The sequence below is a fragment of the Anomaloglossus baeobatrachus genome, chromosome 4 (assembly GCF_048569485.1).
Source record: "Anomaloglossus baeobatrachus isolate aAnoBae1 chromosome 4, aAnoBae1.hap1, whole genome shotgun sequence".
Lineage (NCBI taxonomy): Eukaryota > Metazoa > Chordata > Amphibia > Anura > Aromobatidae > Anomaloglossus > Anomaloglossus baeobatrachus.
Window position 1 is genome coordinate 664165972 of NC_134356.1, and position 11232 is coordinate 664177203.

General features: G+C 47.7%; 1 protein-coding gene across 1 annotated transcript; it reads right to left on the reverse strand.

Annotated features, from left to right (window-relative positions):
- Window positions 1-5: 5 nt before the first annotated feature.
- WDR83 (WD repeat domain 83) lies at window positions 6-11227 on the reverse strand. The gene is made up of 10 exons (XM_075346611.1): window positions 11103-11227; window positions 10839-10960; window positions 9598-9718; window positions 9134-9239; window positions 7905-7953; window positions 7679-7805; window positions 7426-7493; window positions 7122-7230; window positions 3524-3638; window positions 6-202 (listed from the first exon to the last, which is right to left on the reverse strand). Exons 2-10 carry the CDS (start codon window positions 10939-10941, stop codon window positions 50-52), a joined length of 951 nt encoding a protein of 316 aa, XP_075202726.1. The 5' UTR covers window positions 10942-10960; window positions 11103-11227; the 3' UTR covers window positions 6-49.
- Window positions 11228-11232: the final 5 nt, after the last annotated feature.

Sequence of the window (11232 nt, forward strand, 5' to 3'; positions counted from 1 at the left end):
CAAAATGTCACTGACTTTATTTATTATGAACAAAATTAAATAAAAACAGTCACTGTGATCCGCTGCCACCGTCCTCCGGGGCCTCGCCCCTCCAAACCTGGACTTCTCCCTCACTGGCGGTCAGCAGACATGGCTCAGTGGGATGATAGGAGAGGGACTGTACAACGCCTTTACTGACCGGGAGCCGGAGCGTCAGAGATCCCTGCATGGTACAAGAGATGGCGGGTGACGGAAGCAGACGCTGAGCCGCAACACTACTACTATAATACTGCTCCTATGTCCAAGAATATAACTACTATAATACTGCCCCTATGTACAAGAATATAACTACTATAATACTGCTCGTATGTACAAGAATATAACTACTATAATACTGCCCCTATGTACAAGAATATAACTACTATAATACTGCTCGTATGTACAAGAATATAACTACTATAATACTGCCCCTATGTACAAGAATATAACTACTATAATACTGCCCCTATGTACAAGAATATAACTACTATAATACTGCCCCTATGTACAAGAATATAACTACTATAATACTGCCCCCTATGTACAAGAATATAACTACTATAATACTGCCCCCTATGTACAAGAATATAACTACTATAATACTGCCCCTATGTACAAGAATATAACTACTATAATACTGCCCCCCTGTGTACAAGAATATAGCTACTATAATACTGCCCCCTATGTACAAGAATAAGTATTATAATACTTCTATGTACAAAAATACAACTACTAAACGCCAAAAAAATTAGGAAACTAGCGTTCCATATCCAGCTCACAGCTTTGGTTTACTATTTCTTCATAAAAACATCACAGTGTAATAAAATCTTGTATGACTATTAGTGTCTGTTTGTGAAGCTCGAAACGCTTCAAAAAATGTGTCGCTTGCATCCTTATTCTACTCCACAGTAATGTCTTCATGAAGAAATAGTGACTCAAAGCATTTAGCTGGATTTCACTTTGTATCTGATTTTTAAAGCGACCTAATCATGGTCCAGGTGATCTAAGTCCAATGTCGAGTGACTTATCGTCTCCCTTTTTACCTACTAAAATACTGCCCCTATGTACAAGAATATAACTACTATAATACTGTCCTCTATATACAAGAATATAACTACTATAATACTGCCCCCTATGTACAAGAATATAACTACTATAATACTGTCCTCTATATACAAGAATATAACTACTATAATACTGCTCCTATGTACAAGAATATAACTACTATAATACTGCCCCCTATGTACAAGAATATAACTACTATAATACTGCCCCAATGTACAAGAATATAACTACTATAATACTGCTCCTATGTACAAGAATATAACTACTATAATACTGCCCCTATGTACAGGAATATAACTACTATAATACTGCCCCTATGTACAAGAATATAACTACTATAATACTGCCCCTATGTACAAGAATATAACTACTATAATACTGCTCCTATGTACAAGAATATAACTACTATAATACTGCCCCCTATGTACAAGAATATAAACTACTATAATACTGCCCCCTATGTACAAGAATATAACTACTATAATACTGCTCCTATTATGTCACAACTTTTCATTGCAGGTATTTGTATGAGTAATACCCAGCATCTACAGTCATATGAAAAAGTTTGGGCACCCCTATTAATGTTAACCTTTTTTCTTTATAACAATTTGGGTTTTTGCTATTTCAGTTTCATATATCTAATAACTGATGGACTGAGTAATATTTCTGGATTGAAATGAGGTTTATTGTACTAACAGAAAATGTGCAATCCGCATTTAAACAAAATTTGACCAGTGCAAAAGTATGGGCACCCTTATCAATTTCTTGATTTTAACACTCCTAACTACTTTTTTTCTGACTTACTAAAGCACTAAATTGGTTTTGTAACCTCATTGAGCTTTGCACTTCATAGGCAGGTGTATCCAATCATGAGAAAAGGTATTTAAGGTGGCCACTTGCAAGTTGTTCTCCTATTTGAATCTCCTATGAAGAGTGGCATCATTGGCTCCTCAAAACAACTCTCAAATGATCTGAAAACAAAGATTATTCAACATAGTTGTTCAGGGGAAGGTACAAAAAGTTGTCTCAGAGATTTAAACGGTCAGTTTCCACTGTGAGGAACATAGTAAGGAAATGGAAGAACACAGGCACAGTTCTTGTTACGCCCAGAAGAGGCAGGCCAAGAAAAATATCAGAAAGGCAGAGAAGAAGAATGGTGAGAACAGTCAAGGACAATCCACAGACCACCTCCAAAGACCTGCAGCTTCATCTTGCTGCAGATGGTGTCAATGTGCATCGGTCAACAATACAGCGCACGTTGCACAAGGAGAAGCTGTATGGGAGAGTGATGCGAAAGAAGCCGTTTCTGCAAGCACGCCACAAACAGAGTCGCCTGAGGTATGCAAAAGCACATTTGGACAAGCCAGTTACATTTTGGAAGAAGGTCCTGTGGACTGATGAAACAAAGATTGAGTTGTTTCGTCATACAAAAAGGCGTTATGCATGGAGGCAAAAAAACACGGCCTTCAAAGAAAAGCACTTGCTACCCACAGTAAAATTTGGTGGAGGTTCCATCATGCTTTGTGGCTGTGTGGCCAATGCCGGCACCGGGAATCTTGTTAAAGTTGAGGGTCGCATGGATTCAACTCAGTATCCGCAGATTCTTGACAATAATGTGCAAGAATCAGGGACGAAGTTGAAGTTACGCAGGGGATGGATATTTCAGCAAGAGAATGATCCAAAACACCGCTCCAAATCTACTCAGGCATTCATGCAGAGGAACAATTACAATGTTCTGGAATGGCCATCCCAGTCCCCAGACCTGAATATCATTGAACATCTGTGGGATGATGTGAAGCGGCTGTCCATGCTCGGCGACCATCAAACTTAACTGAACTGGAATTGTTTTGTAAACAAGAATGGTCAAATCTACCTTCATCCAGGATCCAGGAACTCATTAAAAACTACAGGAAGCGACTAGAGGCTGTGATTTTTGCAAAAGAAGGATCTACAAAATATTAATGTCACTTTTATGTTGAGGTGCCCATACTTTTGCACCGGTCAAATTTTGTTTAAATGCGGATTGCACATTTTCTGTTAGTACAATAAACCTCATTTCAATCCAGAAATATTACTCAGTCCATCAGTTATTAGATATATGAAACTGAAATAGCAAAAACCCAAATTGTTATAAAGAAAAACGGTTAACATTAATAGGGGTGCCCAAACTTTTTCATATGACTGTATGTCTTGTGGAGAGTCAGATGTGATCTGTGTAGGGTGTAACTAGAGTTGCTTAGACCGACATAGGAGAGGCCACAGCCCATTCATAATAATCCGCAGCTGTCAGGAGCCTCTGATGAGATCTTAGACTTCAAGGAATTATCCTTCATGCAGTTGTCTCTCACTTATCACTTAGAATCCTCGACTGAACTTCTACGTTACGGTTTCAAGCAGTGGCCGCCTGTAATCCTGAATATGTTGCTACGAGGGTCCTCACCTCCACCAGGTCCCAGAAGCAGACGGTGCCGTCCTCGGAGCAGCTCACCACGTGCGTGTCCTTCTCACTGAGGCAGCTGTCCAGTTTATAGCTCGCGTTCTTGTGCCCGGAGTATCTGATACAGAAAAGAGAATGGCTGTGTACAGGGCAGCCGGGCAAACTGTAATACTGGCTGTTGGCCACCAGGTGTCTCAAACGCCATCCCACAACTACTTACAAATAATACTGCAGCACGAGGCATAAGACTATATTGGAAGTGCAAGATTATATTGAGAGTACAGGGCTACAGCGCAGGGCTATACTGGAAGCGCTGGATTATAATGAGAGCGCAGGGCTATACTGGGAGAGCTGGATTATAATGAGAGCGCAGGGCTATACTGGGAGAGCTGTATTATATGGAGAGCGCAGGGCTATACTGGGAGAGCTGGATTATAATGAGAGCGCAGGGCTATACTGGGAGAGCTGTATTATATGGAGAGCGCAGGGCTATACTGGGAGAGCTGTATTATATGGAGAGCGCAGGGCTATACTGGGAGAGCTGTATTATATGGAGAGCGCAGGGCTATACTGGGAGAGCTGTATTATATGGAGAGCGCAGGGCTATACTGGGAGAGCTGTATTATATGGAGAGCGCAGGGCTATACTGGGAGAGCTGTATTATATGGAGAGCGCAGGGCTATACTGGGAGAGCTGGATTATATGGAGAGCGCAGGGCTATACTGGTAGAGCTGTATTATATGGAGAGCGCAGGGCTATACTGGGAGAGCTGTATTATATGGAGAGCGCAGGGCTATACTGGGAGAGCTGTATTATATGGAGAGCACAGGGCTATACTGGGAGAGCTGTATTATATGGAGAGCGCAGGGCTATACTGGGAGAGCTGGATTATGAGAGCGCAGGGCTATACTGGGAGAGCTGGATTATATGGAGAGCGCAGGGCTATACTGAAAGAGCTGGATTATAATGAGAGCGCAGGGCTATACTGGAAGAGCTGTATTATATGGAGAGCGCAGGGCTATACTGGGAGAGCTGTATTATATGGAGAGCGCAGGGCTATACTGGGAGAGCTGTATTATATGGAGAGCGCAGGGCTATACTGAGAGAGCTGGATTATAATGAGAGCGCAGGGCTATACTGAGAGAGCTGGATTATATTGAGAGCGCAGGGCTATACTGGGAGAGCTGTATTATATGGAGAGCGCAGGGCTATACTGGGAGAGCTGGATTATGAGAGCGCAGGGCTATATAGTGGGAGAGCTGTATTATATGGAGAGCGCAGGGCTATACTGGGAGAGCTGGATTATATGGAGAGCGCAGGGCTATACTGGGAGAGCTGGATTATATGGAGAGCGCAGGGCTATACTGAGAGAGTTGTATTATATTGAGAGCGCAGGGCTATACTGGGAGAGCTGTATTATATGGAGAGCGCAGGGCTATACTGGGAGAGCTGTATTATATGGAGAGCGCAGGGCTATACTGGGAGAGCTGGATTATATGGAGAGCGCAGGGCTATACTGGGAGAGCTGGATTATATGGAGAGCGCAGGGCTATACTGGGAGAGCTGGATTATATGGAGAGCGCAGGGCTATACTGGGAGAGCTGGATTATATGGAGAGCGCAGGGCTATACTGGGAGAGCTGTATTATATTGAGAGCGCAGGGTTATACTGGGAGAGCAGGATTATATTGAGAGCGCAGGGCTATACTGGGAGAGCTGTATTATATGGAGAGCGCAGGGCTATACTGAGAGAGCTGGATTATATTGAGAGCGCAGGGCTATACTGGGAGAGCTGTATTATATGGAGAGCGCAGGGCTATACTGGGAGAGCAGGATTATATTGAGAGCGCAGGGCTATACTGGGAGAGCTGTATTATATGGAGAGCGCAGGGCTATACTGAGAGAGCTGGATTATATTGAGAGCGCAGGGCTATACTGGGAGAGCTGTATTATATGGAGAGCGCAGGGCTATACTGGGAGAGCAGGATTATATTGAGAGCGCAGGGCTATACTGGGAGAGCTGGATTATATTGAGAGCGCAGGGCTATACTGGGAGAGCTGTATTATATGGAGAGCGCAGGGCTATACTGGGAGAGCTGTATTATATGGAGAGCGCAGGGCTATACTGGGAGAGCTGTATTATATGGAGAGCGCAGGGCTATACTGGGAGAGCTGTATTATATGGAGAGCGCAGGGCTATACTGGGAGAGCTGTATTATATGGAGAGCGCAGGGCTATACTGAGAGAGCTGGATTATAATGAGAGCACCGGGCTATAGCGAGAGCGCAGGGTTACAGCGACAGCGCAGGGCTATACTGAGAGCGCTGTATTATATGGAGAGCGCAGGGCTATACTGGGAGAGCTGGATTATGAGAGCGCAGGGCTATATAGTGGGAGAGCTGTATTATATGGAGAGCGCAGGGCTATACTGGGAGAGCTGGATTATATGGAGAGCGCAGGGCTATACTGGAAGAGCTGTATTATATGGAGAGCGCAGGGCTATACTGGGAGAGCTGTATTATATTGAGAGCGCAGGGCTATACTGGGAGAGCTGGATTATATTGAGAGCGCAGGGCTATACTGGGAGAGCTGGATTATATTGAGAGCGCAGAGCTATACTGGGAGAGCTGTATTATATGGAGAGCGCAGGGCTATACTGGGAGAGCTGTATTATATGGAGAGCGCAGGGCTATACTGAGAGAGCTGTATTATATGGAGAGCGCAGGGCTATACTGGGAGAGCTGTATTATATGGAGAGCGCAGGGCTATACTGGGAGAGCTGTATTATATGGAGAGCGCAGGGCTATACTGGGAGAGCTGTATTATATGGAGAGCGCAGGGCTATACTGGGAGAGCTGTATTATATGGAGAGCGCAGGGCTATACTGGGAGAGCTGGATTACACTGAGAGCGCAGGGCTATACTGGGAGAGCTGGATTATAATGAGAGCGCAGGTCTATACTGAGAGAGCTGTATTATATGGAGAGCGCAGGGCTATACTGGGAGAGCTGGATTATATTGAGAGCGCAGGGCTATACTGGGAGAGCTGGATTATAATGAGAGGGCAGGGCTATACTGGAAGAGCTGGATTATAATGAGAGCACCGGGCTATAGCGAGAGCGCAGGGTTACAGCGACAGCGCAGGGCTATACTGGGAGAGCTGGATTATGAGAGCGCAGGGCTATACTGGGAGAGCTGGATTATGAGAGCGCAGGGCTATATAATGGGAGAGCTGGATTATATTGAGAGCGCAGGCCTATGGCGAGAACGCAGGTCGATACTGGGACAGCTGTATTATATTCAGCGCAGCGCTATAGCGAAAGCGCAGGTCTATGGCTAGAGCGCGGGGCTATGGCTAGAACGCAGGGCTATAGTGAGAGTGCGGGGCTACGGCGAGAGCGCAGGGCTACGGCGAGAGCGCAGGGCTACGGCGAGAGCGCAGGGCTATAGCGAGGAGCGCAGGGCTATAGCGAGGAGAGCAAAACTATGGTGGGTCTAAAATCCGGACTATGCTGGAAGTATAGGGGCGATCCATGTTAAGATGTGACATGAAACATGATGTGACTACACAGGACACGGCTGACCCCAGCGCACGTCACTCACTCTCCGAGCAGCTCTCCCGTGTCCTTATCCAGGAGGCGAAGGCAGGAATCCAGGGAGGAGGCCAAGAGACACTGCGAGTCCTGGCTGAAGCTCACACATGTAATGGGACCTGATGGAAAGTAATAACATGGACTGGTCACTACAGGTAAATGCTTGATGTGTAATCCCCTCATGGCCTGTGACCGCTCCTGTGTGTGAGGTGTCCTTCCCTCCAAGGACATGAATGAGGCATAAAACATGGCTGCACACTTATACATGTCCAGTTCTGACTGCTCTCGAGGCTGGAAAATAAACAGGGACTTACTGCCAACGTAATCCGCACACATCTCGCCCGCTCGCAGGTCGTACCGGCGTAAGTTCCCATCTACGGACCTAAGAGAAATCACCGAGTGAGGAGTGTGCCAACCGGTGCCACAAGCAACACAAGACAGAGGATCAGTGGCAGCGAGGCTGGAGGGCACAGCCGAAATACGTGGAGGGAGACACAAAGGGGCAATGGAATCGTCCGCTCCTCCCACCACCGGGCCACAGACATAAAGGAGGATAAAGGGACGCACCCGGCCAGGATCTCATGGTCAGACACTTTGATGCTGGAAATCCCGTCTTTGGCTTCATCCAGTATCTGTATGGCCTCCGGTCTGCGGGACCGACAGTCCCAGCACCGTATAGAAGAGTCTATAGACCCTGACAGGTCAGAGAACAGAGAATCAGAGGAGCAAATCACAGGACGTGCAGGAGACTCTGCAGAAACGCTGACATATCCCAGGAAACAATGGCCGGTACCTGACATTATCACAGTGGACTCCTCATTAAACGCCACACAGTTCACCTTCTGCAGAGAGAGGAACAGGCCAATGTCACAACACCACCGAATCACCACACAGAGGATGGGGCGGCACGTGACCCACAAAGTAATAGTCCACCCCAGACATCGAGGAGCTGCTGAGAGTAAAGGGGTAGAAGTGCTGCAATCAGGTGACTGCTGCCATATATATAGGAGATGTGCCGCAATCAGGTGACTGCTACCATATATACAGGGAATGTGCCGCAATCAGATGACCGCTGCCATATATACAGGGAATGTGCCGCAATCAGGTGACCGCTACCATATATACAGGGAATGTGCCGCAATCAGATGACTGCTACCATATATACAGGGAATGTGCCGCAATCAGGTGATATCTGCCATATTTACAGGGGATATGCCGCAATCAGGTGACTGCTACCATATATACAGGGAATGTGCCGCAATCAGGTGACTGCTACCATATATACAGGGAATGTGCCGCAATCAGATGACTGCTACCATATATACAGGGAATGTGCCGCAATCAGGTGACTGCTGCCAAATATACAGGGGATGTGCTGCAATCAGGTGACTGCTGCCAAATATACAGGAGATGTGCTGCAATCAGATGATATCTGCCATATATACAGGGGATCTGCTGCTATCAGGTGACTGCTGCCTTATATACAGGGAATGTGCCGCAATCAGGTGATAGCTGCCATATTTACAGGGGATGTGCCGCAATCAGGTGACTGCTACCATATATACAGGGAATGTGCCGCAATCAGGTGACTGCTGCCATATATACAGGGAATGTGCCGCAATCAGATGACTGCTACCATATATACAGGGAATGTGCCGCAATCAGGTGACTGCTGCCAAATATACAGGGGATGTGCTGCAATCAGATGATATCTGCCATATATACAGAAGATGTGCCGCAATCAGGTGACTGCTGCCATATATACAGGGGATGTGCTGCAATCAGATGACTGCTACCATATATACAGGGGATGGAATATTGCAGGATTTAGCTTTGTGTTGGTAATGGCTAAGTTTGGGGGAGATTTCCTCACCGCCAGAGACAAATCTGGAGCAATCGCTCAAGCAAAGCTTTCATAGGGATAAAAGCAACGTCCTGATTGGTTGCCAGGGATGTCTATCCACGTCCATTGAATCCAGTCATTTATTAACTCCTACATCAATAATTTAAAGTACATCTCACCCCCGCGTGTCCTCGAAACTTCCGGACCACCTGACCCTGCGCCACGTCCCACAGGACCACAGTTTTGTCTGAGCTGCAGGAGCAGATCTGGCTGTTGTCACATGACCTGTAAGAGACGTAAAGTGAGAAACCCCAACCCGCCACCACAGCGGGGGCCGAGAGGAGCCAGTCAATGGTGCCACCAGCAGATGATGGCGGAGCTGGCGGTGAGGGGTGTCCTGATTATTGGGGAACACAGAAAACTGCACAACCCCAAATAGAAATGTGTCAAACGCTGAACACGTCAATCTTTCAGCCTTGGTCTGTAAATAAGAAAATAACCTTGGAAAAGGGAAATCATTTATCAGTTCATTTCCTGTGTGGCTCCTGATCTGGAGGATCCGGGGATCCAGGCAGTGGGATCCAACAGATCACATAATGGATCCACTATTTACGCTATAAGACCTGTAGTGACGGACGGTTACCCTGCGGCGTCCAGCACCTCGTATCCGTGCCCGCTGTACGTCTTCAGCAGCGCGCCCTTGTGCGGATTCCACAGCTTCAGAGACTTGTCACTGCCACACGTCATACAGTAATTACCGTCCACTGCCGACCACAAGGAGAGAAGGGTTACATCACACAGAGCCTGCCACAGGGGAACACTGACAACTGGGAGGAGCTAGGAAGCAAAGTGTGCCCTGACAAATACAGACACATTGACAATAGGGAGGAGCTATGAAGCAACGCCTGCTCCGCATACCACAGGGACACTGACAACAGAGAGGAGCTAGGAAGCAAAGTGTGCCCCAACCACCACAGAGGGACACTGACAACAGGGAGGAGCTAGGAAGCAAAGTGTGCCCCAACCACCACAGAGGGACACTGACAACAGGGAGGAGCTAGGAAGCAAAGTGTGCCCCAACCACAACAGGAGGTACACTGACAACAGGGAGGAGCTAGGAAGCAAAGTGTGCCCTGACCAATACAGAGGGACATTGACAATAGGGAGGAGCTACGAAGCAACGCCTGCCCCGCCCACAACAGGGATACTGACAACAGGGAGGAGCTAGGAAGCAAAGTGTGCCCCAACCACCTCAGGTGAGGGGAGCACTGACGACAGGGAGGAGCTAAAAGAAACCATCTGCCCCACCCACTACAGGAGGGCACTGACAACTGGGAGGAGCTAATACAGTCTGCCCCACCCACCACAGGAGATATTACAACAGGGAGGAGTTAACAGTCTTCCCCGCCCACAACAGAGGAACTGATAAGGAGGAGCCAAGAGTCTGCCCTACCCACCACAGGGGACACTGACAACAGGGAGGAGCTATAAGAAAATGTGCCCCACCCACCATGGGGGCACTGCCAATAGGGAGGAGCTAAGAGACAGTCAGCCCCACCCAGAGGGACATGTACAATAGGGAGGAGCAAAGAGAAAGTCTGCCCAGCGCACCAGAGGAACATGTACAATAGGGAGGAGCTAAGAGACAGGCTTCCCCACCACAGGAGGACATGACAACAGGGAGGACCTAAGCGACAGCATCTACCCCTCCAAGCATAGTTTTACTGAGGCAACAAGGAGGAGCTGTGTGACATGTAGTCTACCCCTCCCACCACAGAGACATACAGACAACGGGGAGGAGTTATGTGATGTTGTCAAAGTGAGACAATAGGGCGGAGCAATGCTGTAATGACAATAGGGCGGAGAGATGTCGGGGTCACTCACCATTGTAGCGCACGGCCCGCACTGCCCCCTGGTTACACGGCAGCCTGCGGTGCAGATGTCGGGGCAGCTCCGGGGGTCTGGTTTTCGGTGCCGGGAAGGACATGGCGCAGGAGCAGCTCCTCCTGTAAATAATGGACACACAGAGGGGTCAGCGGTGACAGGAGCTGCGGCCATAGCACAGGACTACAGGCCCAGCGTGAGCCACTCAGGACTATGCACTGCACTGAACACCGGCCATGCTGGCACTTGTAGTCCTCCGCTCACCTTCATGAGTCTCGGGGAGCAGCTGAGGATTATGGGTAGTGTAGTGCGCGCAGCCAATGCGATGACCGGACCATGTGATCCTACCCGCGCGAGGGTGTAAACAATACCACGTGGTCCGGAGACACTTCCG

What these genes read in the sequence shown, in the direction of transcription:
- WDR83 (XM_075346611.1), bottom strand. Translation starts at nt 10,941, where the DNA reads ATGTCCTTCCCGGCACCGAAAACCAGACCCCCGGAGCTGCCCCGACAT. An exon ending in AGTTTCGAGGACACGCGGGG is followed by an intron (nt 7,954 to 9,133) that starts GTGAGATGTACT and finishes CTCTCTCTGCAG; the next exon opens with AAGGTGAACTGTGTGGCGTT. An exon ending in GTGTGCGGATTACGTTGGCA is followed by an intron (nt 7,231 to 7,425) that starts GTAAGTCCCTGT and finishes ACTTTCCATCAG; the next exon opens with GTCCCATTACATGTGTGAGC.